At 42.1% G+C, this 18,125-nt stretch overlaps 1 protein-coding gene and 1 long non-coding RNA gene across 2 annotated transcripts in view; one reads left to right on the top strand and one right to left on the bottom strand.

Moving 5' to 3' along the window:
* ESAM (endothelial cell adhesion molecule) overlaps nucleotides 1–14,086 on the bottom strand; it is a 67,609-nt gene extending 53,523 nt beyond the window's left edge. Inside the window, exon 1 of the mRNA XM_026718026.2 lies at nucleotides 13,930–14,086. Coding sequence (XP_026573811.1) covers nucleotides 13,930–13,972 — 43 coding nt within the window. The 5' untranslated portion in view covers nucleotides 13,973–14,086. The remainder of the gene's footprint in view (nucleotides 1–13,929) is intronic.
* Nucleotides 187–13,987, top strand: LOC148125042 (uncharacterized). Its single transcript, XR_015744666.1, has 4 exons — nucleotides 187–244; nucleotides 7,814–7,896; nucleotides 11,181–11,253; nucleotides 13,852–13,987. It is a non-coding gene; the product is annotated as an uncharacterized LOC148125042 (long non-coding RNA).
* Nucleotides 14,087–18,125: the final 4,039 nt, after the last annotated feature.

The following is an 18,125-nucleotide window of genomic DNA, read 5'->3' as shown; positions in this document are numbered from 1 at the left end:
TTATTGCTCTGTTGTCTTGGACACATGCCATGTTTTTATATAAACCCATCCACAGATTAATTTTTATAGCCAATTAAGGCATTAGCCACCTAACTGTTTAAAAGCCATTAAATCTTTACCCTGTGCCAAGGCACGAAGGCTCTCATAAGGCATACCAGAAGATGGGTAAAGAAGCCAGCATAATGGAAAAGACAAGAGACTGTAAACAACATCCCTAGAAGAGTCAGAGGATTATTGGAGCAAGGTACAAAGATTTCTTGTCTAGGAAAAAAAAATCCTGAATATTAGCAGAATATTATTTTTTGTGAAGATAAGTGGTATTTATTTCTGTGAGACTGATTCACCTCCTTACCTTATTTTCCAAAATGCAATTTAAATGGGGGTATCAGGTCTGAGAAAGGAACCAAGAGTATTGAAGAAGGGAAAAAGTTGGTCTATTCTACCCATTAACATGCAGTAAAGAGCATATTTTAAAGGACATACAATAATCCCATCAGATAATAAAACAGATTACTTGCACAGAAATTCAATTCTATGCTTACAGTGCACATTTACTCAAAGACATTTAAAATGATATCACTGCAATCTGGAACGATATGACCGTGATCAAAATCAAACTTTTCCCAGAAGTAGCCTTGTTGTGCATATCTTAAGTATCTCTGCTACAGGAAAGGTGAATGATGCTTTATTCTGCCGGAAGTGGTATGAGTGAATCCCACAAGAGACTAAAATTTAATCTTGCTGAACAAATCAAACCTATTATTGTATGTAGTTGTTGGGTAGTCGGGGGAGGGATGGAATACAAATCCCTGGATTTAGGTCATTGAATCCAGCCTGCAGAAGGTACCAGGATTTGCAAAGCTGTCATCTACAAGGGTGACAGTGCAGTTTAGCCTCAGTGCCGAAGACTCAGCTGGGCCGAAGGAGCTTAAGTCTTCACCCAAATGATCAGAATCTAGCTCCAAATATTTCAGATAAAGTTTTTAATTGTCACACACCACCAAAACTGTCTTTGTATCAGGAACACTTGAGTTTTTAACTTTAGAACAAGGGTCTCCAAACTTGGCAAGTTTAAGACTTGTGGGCTTCAACTCCCACAATTCCCTGAACTAACATGACTGGAGGAGGAATTCTGGGAGTTGAAGTCCACAAGTCTTAAAGCTGCCAAGTTTGAAGACCCCTGCTCTAGAATGTACAAGGTATACTCATGAGTCAATGAAAAGCCAAGGGAGACATATTACTAATAAAAACGAACCTCACTCTAGTGGCACTTACTGCAGTTTCTAAGCATAAAATCTGTGTATTGTTCTTTCAGGTTTTTGAACTTTGCAATAATTTTGCTATGAATGAGAGTTCATAGAAACAAACTGTAGGCAAAGAGGTCAAAGCAGGGCACTCTGAATGAATGTCCAGCTTCTATTTGAAGACACCAGCAACCAACCTGCCTTTGCCATCAGTCCCCATTAATCTGATCCAAGGATGACTGACTTTCAAAATGATTTGTCTAACCTGCTACCTGAACCCAGCCTCTTGAATCTTAAGCCTGATTGTCCTAGCCACTTTCTGGGACAGCGGAGCTATGCAAGAGATCTTCATGATCAAAAGAACACAGTCATCACCATCCCATCCTGATCACAGATAATAAGGCTATTCTGCTTTTCCTACAAAGCAAAGAAAATTGAAAGCAGCAGACAGACTTTTATCCATGGGTAATGGTTAGGTCAGTAATGTCAGCTGCATGGATTTCAGTCAGGGGTGGGATTCTACCAGTTTGCACCTATTCTCTAGAACCAGTTGTTAACATTCTAAGCAGTTTGGAGAACCAGTTGTTAGAAGAAATTACTGGCCTAATCCTGTAAGGAAGGCAGGAAGGAAACATTCTGGTGTTGCTTACAGGAACTGCCTCTCCGTTAACCCTTATTACATTCTTGGCAGGACTAGACTTCCTGTCTCAGGAACGTCTCTGGAGTTTTCTTTCCCTCCTTTGCTGGTACTTTGCTTGTGTGGAGTGACCATTCAAAGTTACAACGGCACTGAAAAAGGTGACTTATGACTGTTTTTCACACTTATGACTGTTGCAGCATCCCCACAGTCATGAGAGGCCAGGCGAGGGGAAGTGTGCCTTGATGTGAGTGATGTTGAGTTGGCCACGCCCAGCCAATAACATGACCACCAAGCCACGCCCACCACCTAAGCCACGCCCACAAAATCGGTTGTTAAAAAATTTGAATCCCACCCCTGATTTCAATTCACAGGATTCCCCAGCCACCTCTGAGGAATTCTGGGAGTTGAAGCCCACACCTCTTAAAGTTGCAGAGGTTGAAAAACATATTATTAGCTGGTAGTCAGGAGAAGGTGGAGAGATGAACCCAAGAAGGGAAATAATTTATACATGCATGTTCTGATGTCCAGTCCTTGAATAGTTGGAGGAGCTTTATCTCCAATTTAGGGAGGCAACTTACTTAACATTGTCGAAATGTGATCCAAGAAAAAAAATGGTCCTCCTTCCATTGAGTCTTAAAGGAAACCCAAGGCAGGTTGCCAGGGTCTCTTTCACTGTTGCATCCAGATGTGTGGCTATAAGCACCTCATGTAGATAGAAGCTTCTGTTTAGTTCTGGCCATTTGTCACCTGAACAGGCACACGCTGTCGTTTTGCAGTTTTTTTTATCTCATTTAAGGGCACGGCAAGCATTCAGAATTAAAAGAAGCTGCTCGCTTTTAGCAACTTGCCTGACACATCCATGTCAGGGGGAACCGGATCCTGGAGGATACCTAATTACCAGATGTGGTGGCAATTAAACATGAAGCGAGTGCCTTCCATTTTCAAAGTCACACCTGGTTTCTTTTTTTAGTTTTGGGGGTTCTAGTCCAAGACCACACACTGCTTTTAATTGCATTATCACACTCCAGCAAATACGCTCCTGAAGAAATGCCAGATTGCATCACATTAACAATCACAGGCTTATCCTTTGATAATAATTTAGTATCTCTGCCACTAATAAAGCTGCTAGCTAGGATTAGGGATTTGGGTACAATCTCAGCAACCCAACATAGAAAACTATCTGTGCAAATAGATGAACTTATAACATGTTCTCCAAGAGTATTGGACCATTTTGTGTTGTAGCTCTGAATTCTGATGGGCCACCTGTGAACCAGTTTCTTTTCTGGTCCCTTCCTTGGCTAATTCCAGAGGCATGCTGAATTCTTGTTATTGTTGCTGCTTTTCAGGAGCTGACACATTGGAAGCTTTTCTTCCCGTCTATTTATTGAATCTCATTTTTGTTTAATGTTATTTTGTTTTTAAATGTTCAGCGGTGTTTTATGATGCAGTTTGGTTGCTTGGGGCTTTTGCCTTGAAAACACAAGGTAATCAGGAATGTAGTTAGAAAATCTCATTAAAAACTGAAAGGAGATCATCTGCGCAGTCCTGCGCCCATCAAGAGGTGAATTCCAGTTCACAGAGATTTGATACATCGTGTACATTTAGAATAAGCTTTAATTCCTTCTTCTTCCATCCTAGTTAAAAATCTTGGATAAATCTTCTGAAGGGCACAAAATCTTCAGTCTTTGCTGCATAAGACAAAGGCAGTGGGAGAAGTACAAGGACACTTTCAAAATCAAAGGCAGCTCTGTCAATTATGCATCATCAACACTCAAGCACCATACAAGGTCTCCAAATGCTACTTCAGCAGGCATGCCCGGGAGCAGTTCCTGTGGGCATCCCTTGTGCAAAACACTCCACCTGATCAGTCACAGCTCTTCTTATCTCCTTGACCTTGAGCTAGGCACCAGAGAGGAGCATGCATCTCGGTGGCAGGGTGCTGAATTAGAATTGGGAGTTATAGTATGGAGCCAGGTGCTATCCCTCACTTAATCTTATTCCTAGAGAACCTTCTTGCAAGAAACAAGAATGTGTTGCAAGAACAAAATCAAGAGGAGCTTGAGCTCCCCTTGAGCTCCTGGAGGAAAGGTTGAAAAATACAAAGCCTCCTGAGTTGAGGTCAGCTTCAGGGGACTTCCTGGCAAGTATTCAGACGTGATTAATCTTTGATTTCTCCCAGGATAACAGAACAACAGAGTTGGAAGGGACCTTGGAGATCTGCTAGTCCAACCCCCTGCTCAAGCAAGAAACCTCATACAATTTCCAACAAATGGTTGTCCATTCTCTTCTTAAAAATCTCCAGGGTTGGAGCATCTACAACTTCTGGAGGCAAAAATTAATCCATTGATTAGTTGTTCAAACTGTCAGGAATTTTTTTCCTTTTCAAACTTCTGTGAAAAGAAGCTTTTCAAACTTCTCATTCTAGCCTATTGCCCTGGGATTTCTTACTGATCTCCATCTACATACCAACTAGACCCAACCCTGGAATAGTAATGTACTAAATAAACAACTTCTTATCCTTTCATACAACTCTGAAGACAGGAGTAATTTAAGGACCCCTTGTCAGGATTCCGGCAGTTACCCCAATGTCAACTCATAAAATATTTCTATGGTCTGTTTAGAGTTGCCACCCTTCCTGATGATACAAGAGGCCTAGTTCACACATCAATTCCATGTGTTGGGTCTCCCCTGAACCCTTTTAAAAAAGCTTATGGGAAAGATACCTTGAATTCAACCTCCCACTCCCATTAATTGTAAGAAGAAAATAGACCAAGGTAGTTATCAAATGAGATTCACCATCCTCTCTTCTCCTACACATTCCTTTTATTTTAAAATATATACACTGCCCTTCACATTTCAGTTTATAGGAACATCTAGTTCTCAAAAAAATGAAATTAGTAAATTTAGAAAAAAGATGGGGAGGAAGAAAAAGACAGAGAAACATCAGCAGGAATTAAAGTCCACTATGCAAGAACATTTTCGAGCTTCCATGATCTAAACAGCAGCCACTAGACATTAATCATTCAAAGAAAAAAGATAATTAAACAACAGCAGCCACTAGACATTAATCATTCAAAAAAAGATAATTAAACAACAGCAGCCACTAGACATTAATCATTTAAACATATGAAAATCTAAAACACAAATCTCCAGAATAGGATTTGGGGCATTTCACGTAATTCCTGAGCATAGGTCTCCAGCCAGATGCCCCCTCCCCCACTAAGCTATTAAACGTTTTGGAATTAAAGGATGGAGATGGATTTCATTTGGTGCTCTCACTCTGTGGAAATAAGATGCTTATACAATATGAAACCAAGACGAAATTAAAGTGAGAGTCCTGTGTGCTTCCCCCTTGGCTGTGACATCCATTTGATGGATTTCTGCTGGTGCATGAACGTTAATAAGTTGCAAATTTCACCGGTCAGGGTAAGAAGCAGCAGCAAGCAGCACATTGTAACTTACTTTTTCTTTCCATCCTTCTAAGCTGATAAATCTGTTATTAGCTCTCCTAGGCCAAAATAGGAATTTCCTATTCTGCTTCAATACAAAGTAAGTGGGTGGGGAGAACAGGACCAGAACATTTGTTTGTGAGTAGTAGGGACTATTTATAAAATTAACAGATATGAGTTGGCCTTAAGCAGAATGCTTGTTGAGAAAGTCCCTTGTTATATTTCTCACGACCCTGGGGCAGGAGGAACTTTTAAAACTCAAGAGAATTTAAAAAAGGGAAAAAAAGAAAAGTGACTTTTCCGTTCATACCCAGAAGGAGGCTTTTAACTCTTACTGTGCCAAAAGGGAGATACATTTGCCTTAATACGACATAATAAGCTGGCTCACAGGAATATGGGAAATACCCCCACTTCTCTCCTCTTTGGCTAATAGCCAATGTTTCCCTCCAGAGGCACTGAAGGTTCAAAATCTATACTAGAGTAGAGGAGCACAAAGCAGTCTAGATGGTTAGCTGCTCCTAAAGTTTTGTTAATATGGATCTTCTTTGCTTTTCATAACGAAGAAGATTTCAGGTCCATCCTTCTCATCTCCAGGTTAGCAAAACTTTGGGATCAGCAAAGCATCTAGACAAGATCACCTGTGTTGTGGCCATCAAAATTGAGCATGCAAACACAAGGCAGATTGGAGGGGCAATTCCAAACAAGTCAACTTCCTCTGCACGTAGTATTTGATTTCCATCTTTGGCTTCAAAGGGACCCAGGATGATGTCTGACACTAGCTGATTTCTCTCATTACACCAACCTTTGGTTTGCTGAGTTAATCATGGTGGGTTCATACATCACCCTAAACTAGGGGTCTCCAAACTTGGCAATTTTAAGACTTGTGGACTTCAATTCTGGGAATTGAAGTCCACAAGTCTTAAAGTTGCCAAGTTTGGAGACCTCTGCACTAAACCATCAACCATGATTTATAACCAAGTGGAAACATGATTTCTATAACAACCAAATCCCATATTGTAGTTTACTGGGTACGTGAACTCATCCTCTTGATTAAACGTGGCACAAAACATTACTATTGCAGCAAGGATTAATTGGGACCTAAAAGATTGAAGGGCAAGCAGGAATGCCATCAGATGATCCTCAAGGGCTGGGATAAATTCCGACACAGTTCTGAAGCTGATCTGATGATATTTTGGATAGACAGAACCTAGCGGAAGCTTTTCCTTCTTCCATTGTGGAGTTACATGATGAGATAGTATATGGGAATGAGATGGAGCAAATGGTCACAAAGGAACAGTCAAATCAAAGGGGGCTTAGCCCATAACAGAAAGGTGGATGCAGCAAAAGACCCAGAAGAAGAGACCCTCTCTAGTTTTTGGGCTATAAAGGGGACAGGGGGAGAAAAGTACTTTCAGACTTACAAGATTCCATTAATACAGGAGTCTTCAAACTTGACAGCTTTAAGACTTGTAGACTTCAACTTCCAGAATTCCTCCTCCAGTCAGGTTAGCTAAGGAATTCTGGGAGTTGAAGTCCCCAAGTCTTAAACATGCCAAGTTTGAAGACCCTTGTATTAATATAACCTAACAACAAAATAGGATTATCTCGCCTGGTTGTAAAAAATGATAATATGTGTAGCTCAGTGTTAAAATGAGTGTCTTTGGGCCTCTCTGAGCTTGATTGTTTTCTTGGTGACATTTCATTACCAAACTAGGTAACCTCATTACTACATAGCACCTAACTAGTTACCTAACGAAATGTCAACAAGAAACCAACCAAGCTCAGAGAGGCCCAAAGACGCCTAGTCTGATGGTTTTCCCCATCTGCTCTTACCTTGTAAGGCTGCAACCTAGAGCCAGAATATTTTATTCTGAGATGACACTTCCATGTGACAGGTGGAATCTTTCTCATTCCCAGAAAATAGTCTGAGTTCTTCTGAAAGTAGAACAGAAGTGAGATGGAACGGTTCCATCCAGACCAGTGACTAAGAAGAAACTTTAAATTTCATTCTCAGGATAAAAGAAATCAATGTAATTAATTAATTAATAATGAATAATTAATGTAATAATTATTAAATGTAATTAGCTTAATGTAAGAAGAAACCTAGAGCAATTCTTTTGCGTATACTATTAGTACTGTTATTATTGCTATTAGTTTGCATGTTGAGATTTATTACCAACGTATGTCAGCTGTGTTTTATTTGTAAATAATGCTTTGCCAATGCACTGTTATTCAAAAATGTTTATGAATGTTATTCAAAAAAAAATTATGAATGAAAATTCATAAAAATAAATTAAAAAAAGAAGTCAATGTAGTATTTCCATATATTTATTTATTGCGTTAAGACCTTAATAGACCTTTTCTATTGTGGTCCGACTCTTCCCATTTTGTCCTTTTTTCATTTTTAAGGATAATGGGGGACTCTTGTTCCTCCCCTGCCCTCTCCAGAAGCAGCTGATTAGCATTAATTGTTCTTTCAGATACACACGAAATGAGAAAAAGAACCCAACTTCTGGGTCAGAAAATGAACCATCATTATACAATACCAGTTACTTTACTGAAGGTATCTCGTTACTGCAATGCCCGTTTTGTCAAGAACTTTGTTTTTACGAAGAAACCTAATATGCAACTGTATTTATCACTTGTCAGTTAGTTTTTCTTGATGCTGCTCCTTGTTCTTCCTGCTGCCCGGTTGAGAGTATTACTGTAGGATTCTGGGTATGCAAGCCGGAAGTTAAAACATGGGCCCACCCGATCTAGTCTCTTGGGAGAAACAGAACATGTTCCCAGCCTCATGTCTGAGCGTCATTGCGTTTGTTTCCTTTCAAAGCTATCACAAAAGATGGACTTCCTTTACAGGGAAGCAGTTAGACCAAGTTTCAGAACTCTGACTTGTAATATCCTCGATCACATAGGACTTGAGGAGTGGGGAAGAGAGAGAAGTCCAGATGTTAGGATATTACAGCAGCAAGCAAAGGCAGATGACTTCATTCAAATTACTTAGGAAATTGCCCCAAATCCTCCTAGGTTAATATTTATGAGAACAGGGTTCTGGGACTCAAATAAGCCCCTGCCCATTAAGGCATCATTTCCATCCTTGTCATTCTTCTTCAGATCTTGACAGACGTTTTGTCAAACTATAGGCCTGCTTTTTATAAGTTGAAGCCTTAGATGCAAGTCCATTTCACTTTTCACATTTCCCTTCAGCAAAGCATCACAGACTGATTCAGAAAGACAAGTGAGAAAATATTGGCAGCAAACAGGTTATGATTAGCGCTCTAGCACATTAGAAATTATCATTCTGTACGGAAGTGGCCTCCATAGGGGCCAAGTTGAATCTCAAACTGGGGACTGAGTTGAGACACTGTGATCTAGTTGACTCCAGTGACGTAAAAAAATATATATCAAAAACAGCGCACAACTTTGATCTTTTCTAATCTAAAGTCTGAGAGAGATTATTTGGATATAAACAGTAAAAGTGAACTCTCACCTGGTAGCTTGAAAGAATTTTTTTTTCGTCCAATTCAACAGACTCTTAAAAAAGAGATGCTGCTTTACAAAAACCTCACTATCAACAATGCAAAAACCAACCAGGGAAGACAGGAAACAGAAATAATCTTGGTTTTAATTCTGTTTCTCCTAGACGCAGGGGTCCCCAAACTTGGTGACTTTAAGACTTGTGGAATTCAACTCCCAGAATTCTCCAGCCAGCTCTAACCCAAGACCATAAGACTCTTCTTCTCTGCTGGCTGGGGAATTCTGGGAGTTGAAGTTGTCAAGTTTGGAAACTTCTGTCCTAGAGCTTCTGACCTTTATAGGGTACATCCAGATGCTTTCTCAGTGTGTTACCCACATCCCTATGGAGACCCCCTTAGATGGTCATCAATTGTCACAATTTTATTTTTTAAATACTGTATTTTTGTTACCAAAAATAATAATAGGATTCTAGAAAGCAGGGACTTTGACACTCCAAATGAGTCCAGAACCCCAGGGCCAACTCCAGGGCCATATAGTGCGTCAATTACAGCCCTTTCTATTCTATTCTCACCATTATGCATAAGCTACAAAAACCACCATGTCTTCCTACTCATTGGCTTTTTCCAGGCAACCAGGGCTGGTGGGCCAATTGTTAGTCCTACAGATCTGACTACAGGAATATCTTGTTTAAGAAAAACTCCTGGTTTCACAGAAAATTTTCATGATACTTTTGGCTCGAGGATTTCTGGCATTTGAACAATGTTTGACAGAGATTACCAGTTGTGCTGGAATGAAGAGTTTACAGTCCAAGTTCTAACAGAACAAACAAACAAAGGCGCAGGAAAAAGCCCTGGTTCACAAAGTCAAAAAGCCAAGCCAGTTTTAAAGTGGGTGCCCTGGTTTCACTCTCTGAAACAAGGAAGCTTGTAAAGAGGTGAACGCAGGAGGAAGCAGTATCTGCAGTCCAGATACTCTGGACCAGGGGTCTCCAACCTTGGCAACTTTAAGACTTGTAGACTTCAACTCCCAGAATTCCTCAGCCAGAACATCTAGAGCAAAGCTGGCTGAAGAATTCTGGGAGTCAAAGTCTACAAGTCTTAAAGTTGCCATGGTTGAAGACCCCTGCTCTGGACTACAGCTCCCATATCGCTCACCGCTTGGCCCTGCCAACTGAAGGTTAGGAAATTGATAATCCAAGGATCTGGGTGAAGAGCAAGAGCTACTGTGACTTTCACAAGAGTTTGCCTCAATGTTGAAGGCATTTCTTTTCTTGTCCCTCTAACCCTCACCAAACTGAAAACTTTGATGCTGGAATATGAGTTAAAAAGAATTCCTGGAAACTGGTGTTCAGTTTGCAACATCCTTTCTATTTAAAGGACAGAATGAGACTCTGAGCACACCTGGAAGAACAAGTATCACCTGTTGGAATGTCTTAAAGCAGCTGTGGCTTTTCTGAGTTCTTGCCTCTTTTCTCAAGGATGAGGGTCAAAGGTTTTGAACCTGATTTATTGTTGCCTGTAAGTTTTGTTTTTAACTCTATTTTAAGACATGCTTTTTTATTCATATATTTATATGGTTTAATGATGCTGCTATAAAAGACACTTAGGTGAGATGGATAGTGCACACATTAAAGAAAAAAAAATATTCCCAACAGGTTCTCTCACTCAGGCAGGTGCCTAAAGTCGTGTTTGACCTTCAACTCCAGATCTATGCGCAGCCCCACTGCTTAGTGAATAGAAAACTCAACGGAATGCTAAGGAAATTACAGGAATGAGAAACAGAAGCTACTGCTAGAAGTAGGATTCTGCAGAGAGGAAGAAAAGGCCAAGATGGAAACAGGCAGGCTGCACCAGCAACAGGCAGGGGAAAGTTCTTGGCTTTTAGCCAGCTGGAATGGTGGACCAGGACTAAATTATTTCATTGCACGGAAGTGCCTTGAACAGCTTAGAATAACACAGGGGTCCCCAAACTTGCCTAAGTTTAAGACTTGTGGACTTCAACTCCCAGAATAATCCAGCCAGCCCTAACCGAGGACCATAAGACCCTTCTTCTCTGCTGGCTGGAGAATTCTGGGAGTTGAAGTCCACAAGTCTTAAAATTGGGCAAGTTTGGGGACCTCTGGAATAACACCTAGAGCAAGCTACTATTTAAAACAAGTGCTTCCTTGCTTCAGAGGGATGCATAAGTCCAGTTTGCCTTCTGGAAGGTAGAATACAAGATTCACATTTTAGCTGCAGTGAAAATAACATTCAGCTTTTTGACTATGGAATTGCTGAAGTCAGTGCTGGCTGATCTGACATGGTTTTATATTTTTATTTCTATTGATGAAGAATGGGGTTTCCCCCCTTCATCTCTCTTCCTTTATGTCAGTCTCAGAAAAATCAAAAGCTGATGGATCCACTAAGGCAGAAGAATCCACTAGGGTGCATCACAATGACTGAAGGTGAGTCTGATGTCTACTCCCAAGAGATCCGAGATATCAAAGGACAGACTCATACACTATTATTATAAGCTGACACATGGACAATGGGCTGCTAAGGAAGTGATGGTATTTGTAACTGCAGATCCTCTCTCGTTTCAACCCATCTATTTGAAAAGCACTATCAGAAGCTGTGCCTGTTCTCCCAGTATTTAGGTGCTAGCTAAGTATATATGGAAGCCTTAACCCTTAGAATCCATAAATGACTCAAACCTTATTATCTATTGCATGTTCTCATCATCATTTTAGCCATTGTCTATCCTCTGCAGGTTGAAAGCCTCTTCTGCATGTTTTCAACCTATACAGTCCTGAACCTATTGCATTTATTTTCCATAATCCTTCTGAGAATTCCAGGCAATCTACTTGGTGATCGAGTTTCTTTAATTCCCAAAATTGGTTAGGTAACTTGGATTGAAACAGAGTGACTGGCCAAAAGTTACTAAGAGCGTTCCACAATGTAGCAGTGGAGGGCTTGAAAGTAGGTTTCCAAAGTCCAAAATTTTAAGCATTACACTTGTCACCACATTTTACTTTCCTACAAGATCACCATTCAGAGAAGCAGATTATCCCATTAATTTATGGAATCTGCAGAACCTGATATAATGTCTCCAAGGATCTCAGCTGACTTCCATGACAATCACTGTGCTCTCAACCTTTTCTTCCACATTACTCGTAGACATCACTTTCTTCCATCAACAATCCTACCAAACAATCTTTCCCTTGGTACAGCCAACAAAGTGAGGAGACCCTGTGGCTTAGAGGTTTACATCTACCTAATATCCAAGAAGCCAGGGTTTGAATCCCAGAAGAATATGGCTAGCTGATGAGAGCTAAATAGCTTGAAATAGATCTCTACTAGTCTCACTTTATTTCTTTGTCAGTAAAACATAAATTTAACACAAAAATAGTTTGTCGTGAAAGTGACTGCCTGTAAAGGCTCTTGGATTGGGGCTGAAAGGTAGAAGCAGTATGCTTCGTCCCATAGTTGGATAGACCAGGTTGCCCTGATTAAAAAACACTTAATCCTACCAAAAAAAAATCTGTGTTAAAAAAAGAAACAAATGAAATAACTTCACAATAACTGGAATTTTGGAGACCTTCCATATGAAAGGTCTATTACTAATGTATGCATTTTTTTGTTAATATTAAAAGGCAACTAACTAGATTAAAACATTCTTCTTCATTGTTATGCAGAATCTGGGGCCATCACAGAAAAGAGCCCATGATGCAAGAAGTGGTCTTTAGTGGTTTCTCAATGTAAGGCAGGAAGGGAAAAACAAAGGAATCAGCCTTTCATTCCAGATGAATTATCATCTAAGTTAGCAGGAAACTAGATAATTTTAAAACCCAGGTTTCATAGACTGATGAACCACATGATTTAAATTGGGAAGAAACACTACATGGTTTTTTTTTTAGAGAAGGGAAAACAAATCTCTGAAAAACACAATAATAAATTTAGCACCTGTAACTATGAGTATATTTAGCCAACTGCTTACTGAAATAGATACCTGAATGAGACCTCTTTCAGTTCATGGGAATGCTCACATCACTTTGGCTACTCAAGAGCTCACTGATCAATCGCCCAGGGGATAAGGTGGGTACCCTTCCACCCCTCCCCAAACTGAATGGCCTTGTATGCTTGCCCTGAGGTCCAACTCTAGAAGTGCCAGAGAAGGTGACATCTTCCTTAAGGATCTTACTACCCCAGAGGCGTTTCTCTTTTTGCGAAGTAGCCACTCTCAACTCCTCTGTTAAGACTATTCCTAGCTGATGCGCTTATGATAACTCCGCGGGTGCTGATGAAAAGCAAAACAATAATTTAAAAAAGGCACTAGCAAAGCGAGGCGGAGAACCTACGCGGGACTACGGGGGATCTAAGCGGCTTCCAGAGAAACCAAAGCTAGTTGCCAAATTAGCTCTGAGGAAGAAGGGATGGTCCACAAAGTTAGCTTTCCTCTGTAAACCGTGTCGCCCATATCTAGGGGGTGGGGGCCCTCGGGCGCTGTGTGATTATAATGACATACACCTACTCGCCCCCCCACCCCAAGGCAGGCAAACGCTGCGCCCCTAAGTTAGGAACGTCGAAGGACCGGCGCGAGCGTCCCAGGGCAAATCCAGCTGCTGCTTCTCACGCGTTGCTAATCCGGAGTCCTTGGCCCGGGCTGACAGTCGCTAACCAGGATTCCGGAGGGGCCTTTTCCTCAATCAACCAGGGGGAGGACGCCCCCATCCAGCTCCCCCCCTTTTCCAGCATCCCCCCTCCTCCTAAATTGCACTGATCCGATCACCCCTCCCTTGTTCAGGGGCAGCGTCTCTAAACCCCGCGCATATCCCCGCGCCTGCCCTTCCCAGCTGCCTCCTCCTCTCCCCACCGGGGTCTTTGCAGACTGCTCCTAGGTTACTCCTAGGTTACTCCCAACGGGACTTGCTCCCAAGACGGCGCCGACCTGCAAAGTTTGCAAGAAACCTGAAGAAACTCCCGCGGGAGAAACCTTCGAGCATCGCAAGGGAGCCCCCCTTCTACCCGCCCCCCTCCTCCTCCTCCTCCGACTGAATATTCAGGATCGCAACCAGCGACGAGTACAGGATCGGCGCTTTACTCCCCAGCACAGCCCCCCCGCCCCTCAGCCCCGCACTCACCCAGCAGAGCCGCTATCCCGAGCACCAACGCCAACGGCTCCATTGCGCCGGCTCCCCCGGAGGAAGACCCGAGGCGCAGCGCTCGTCCCGCTCGCCCGGAGGAGAAGAGCCGGAGTAGCAGGTGCAGCTGCCGGAGCCCGCGAGCGCGAAGGAAGGGGGAGGAGCTCCCCAGGTGGGGCGTGTCCAGCAGGTGGCGTAGGGGAAGGCGCCCCGGAGCGAGGAGTAGGGGCGGAGCTATCAGGTAGAAAAGGGGCGGGGCGTACCTACAGGAGCAAATAAAGGGCATTGGGGCTGGGGGAAGAGAGGATGAAGCAGGACTGGGGTGCACGGTTGCTTTTGATTTTACGTGCTTATTTATTCTCAACATCTAAGGGGTGTCCAACCTTGGCAACATTAAGACTTGTGAACTTCAACTCCCAGAATTCCCCTGCCAGTGTGTCTGGCTGGGGAATTCTGGGAGTTGAAGTCCACAGGTCCTCAAGAAATCCCCTAATCTAACTCAACACAAAATCTGATTCTGCTGCAGGAGAAATTGACTTGGGCAATGACAGTGAAGCCCAGACAGGGGAAATGACACTGGAAGAGACACACAGACCTGTTAAAAAGCTTTGTGGCTCTTTAGAATTCTTTAGCCAGAAAAAAATAAACAAAAATGGATAATAAGAAAAAAAAAATCCATTAAAGAAGAGAAAGGAATTATTGGTGGTTTCCTGGCTAAGCCACACTTGGTGGGATTCTTTTGGTAAACAAAAAAGTATGGCTTCGAAACCGTGCTGGTTGGGTCATACAACCGTTTGTTTTAAATTTGGGGCTGGCCTACTGCTGTAGGCTACTGCTGTGAAGTATGGAACAGTCTGGCACAGTAGTAGGCTAGCCCCAAATTTAAAACAGAAAGGCTGTGGAAGTCTGACTCGCAGACAAACACAGTACAGAAGCCTAATGATGGCAGATGAGATTCTGCCGAAACATTGCTACAACTTTAAAAGCACAACTATAATGACGTGGGAAAATATCCGAACAAAGCTGAATGCCATATATATATATATATATATATATATATATATATATATATATATATATATATATATGTGTGTGTGTGTGTGTGTGTGTGTGTGTGTGTGTGTGTGTATATATATATATACATATACATACACACATACATACATACACACACACACACACACACACACACACACACACACACACACTTTAGAGCTATTTAGGAGCTGCGGTAACACAGTGGTTAGAGTGCAGTACTGCAGGCTACTTCTGCTGACTGCTGGCTGCCCGCAATTTGGCAGATCAAATCTCACCAAGATTGACTTCCATCCTTCTGAGGTGGGTAAAATGAGGACCCAAATTGTTGGGGGCAATATGATGACCTTGTAAACAGCGGGCTGTAAAGCACTGTAAAGCCAGTGGTGGGATTCAAAAATTTTTACTACCAGTTCTGTGGGCGTGGCTTGGCGGGCTTGGCAGGGGAAGGTTCTGCAAAATCCCCATTTCTTCCCCACCCCACTAACCTCTTTCCAGCTCCATTCTCCTGTGCAAGGCAACCAAAGAAGACCCAGCCGATCAGCTGGGACTCGGGAGGTAGAGAAGAGATGGGGGGGGGCAGTCAGAGGTGGGATTTGCCGATTCTTCAAACTACTCAAAATTTCTGCTACCAGTTCTCCAGAATTGGTCAGAACCTGCTGAATACCACCTCTGTGTAAAGCAGTATATAAGTCTAAGAGCTACTGCTATTCTTATTGCTATTTTGAAACTCAGTTTGTAGCTAGTTCTCCCCCACCCCACCCCACCCCCCGCACCCAGAAAAATCCTAATTCAGCAAAATCTCAGCAAGATTTGAAAACCAACCAACCAGCATTCCTTGCCCTCTGGGACACCATCCCTCACCCATGGGTTCATTTAAATAGGCCTTCCTTGCCCCCATGCCCCTATTTAAATGAATTCTTAAACCTGCCTCTGTCCAGGCTTGGATCAGAGTAGGAGGGTAGATTCTTATGCAATGTTTTGGGTTTTTTTCAATGATGGTTTTTGATGACATAATTCTTTATTTTTACTGTATCTTATACTGTTGCATCAATGCATATAAGCCACTCAGAATGGTAAGAAGTTGGAACAGTCTGTAAATCTCAGAAATACATACACCTTGCAGAAAAGGCAGCTACTTGTTGTGGTTCACCAGCAGCAGGAGAGGATGGCTGAGGTCTCGGAGAGCGAGGACTCAGATGAGGGGCCTGTGTGTGATGCAGGGATGGGGCCAGGACCATCAGGGAGTGGAGTGCTGCCTTCGGAGATTGTGGAGCCTGGCAGCAGTGACCAAGAGGCCCCCGAGGAGCCTGTGCCCAGTGTGCGTGTGTTCAGGGCTGCTCGAAGGAAAGAGCAGCTGCAGCAGCACAGGTGACTCGGGAGTAAGGTTGCAAGGTAATGGCCACTCCCTTAAGGGATAAAAGCCAGCCCTCAGAGGTGGTATTCTTTGCAGGAAGCAAAGAAGTTCTTGCACTTCAAGTCTTGTGGAAGTCCAGACTCTCCTGGTTTGTGTTTGGAGACTCTTTGTGTTTGAAATATTTCTTGGCAACTTTATCTAGTGTTCTTGGCAGCCTTGCACAACCTTGGCAAGGCTCATTCTTATCAGAGACAATTAGTTTGAAACAGCCTTTTAACCGTGAAGGAATGGAATTCATAAAGAATCATTGCTGTTACCTCTGTTTCATGTTTGTTTCCTTGGAACAAGGTTTGGGTCAGAACACCACTTCAGAATGGTTCCAAGATACATCATCCATAGATCTGTTGCATGGTCACCTAGAGTTGAATTCAACAATAAGAAGTTTGCATTATCTATGTGAATCCAGCTATTGAGAAACCTGCATGGGATACAACTCAAGCTGGTGCTTATCTACCCCTTTTTCTGGTATCAAGAATGTCTCTTGGATTTGTGTAAAAAAGGTAACCACTATTGGTTGTATTTTAAAGACTATATTTTTGAAACTATTCTAAGTTCATCCAATTGCCCCCCAAAATCTTTCAAATTGCAGCTCCCATTAGCATTGGCAGAGTCTTACCGCTCCTTTCCTTATGGACAGTTCAATACCCATTGCCCCCAACTGCTCGTTATTATTGGGTTATGGGGGTTTGTAGTCCAAATCACCTGGAAAAAGAATTAGAAAAGCTAATCTATTCATTTGGAATAATGACAAACCCACCAAGAAATGCACCCCAAGAAGAAACAAAAGAAAAATTGGACTTTCTTTTGATGCACATATCCGTGGAAATCCTCATGTGACTTAATTTAATTCCGCCCTCCCTACTTAGAAAAGTAACAGCTTTAGTACCCGTTCACTATTCTGCTGAGATAAATAGTAGATGGAGAAGTTAACCTCGGAATGAAAACAGCCAATGTCTGCTTCCAGCTTCCGGACTAATCAGATTTGGACAGCAGAGTAACAAATTTAACATGTTCTTAAATCAGGATTTAACAAAATCTCCAAATATGGACAGATTAGAACTGCAGGGACCCAGCTCTCATTAATCTACAAGTGTGTCATTTTCAATCCTCGCTGTCAAGAGTGCTCCATCTTGAAGACCATGATTCCGAAGGAAAACTGTGGTGCTGATGTGTTCCCAGCTCAACCGTATTCTGTTTAGCATGCTGTGCTCCACACATGCAGAAAAACTGCCTTCAAACAAACCAGGTCACCTGCAGCTTTTATCTTGGGAGTGGGTGGGTAGGGTTTGTTTTTTGGTAGCCGGGGTGGTACTTTTTCTATAGAGAGAAGTTACCAAGCCAGTGAGGCAGTGATGCTAACATGCCCTTGAAAGGATGGGATTTATATAGGGCTTCAAAATCATTCTCTTTCAAAGGCATTATAGCAATACTGCCCCACTGACTGATATAGATAGATAGATAGATAGATAGATAGATAGATAGATAGATAGATAGATAGATAGATAGATAGAGAGTGATGATAGACAAACAGTCAGTCAGTCAAACAGACAGACAGACAGATGATAGACAGGTAGATATCCCAGCTAGTGGGGCAGTGATGTACATATTACATATACATGTATGCGGGTTTGTTTGTGTGTGTAAAATAATTAACATTTCTAATGTTACTTCCAGCTCCAAATGTTTATATATACATATACATTTCCATACACACACATGCACACACAAACACACTTACATACAT

Source organism: Pseudonaja textilis, chromosome 9 (genome assembly GCF_049901715.1).
Source record: "Pseudonaja textilis isolate UNSWEBS1 chromosome 9, rPseTex1.2, whole genome shotgun sequence".
Classification (NCBI taxonomy): Eukaryota; Metazoa; Chordata; class Lepidosauria; order Squamata; family Elapidae; genus Pseudonaja; species Pseudonaja textilis.
This window is presented reverse-complemented; position numbering and strand designations above follow the sequence as displayed.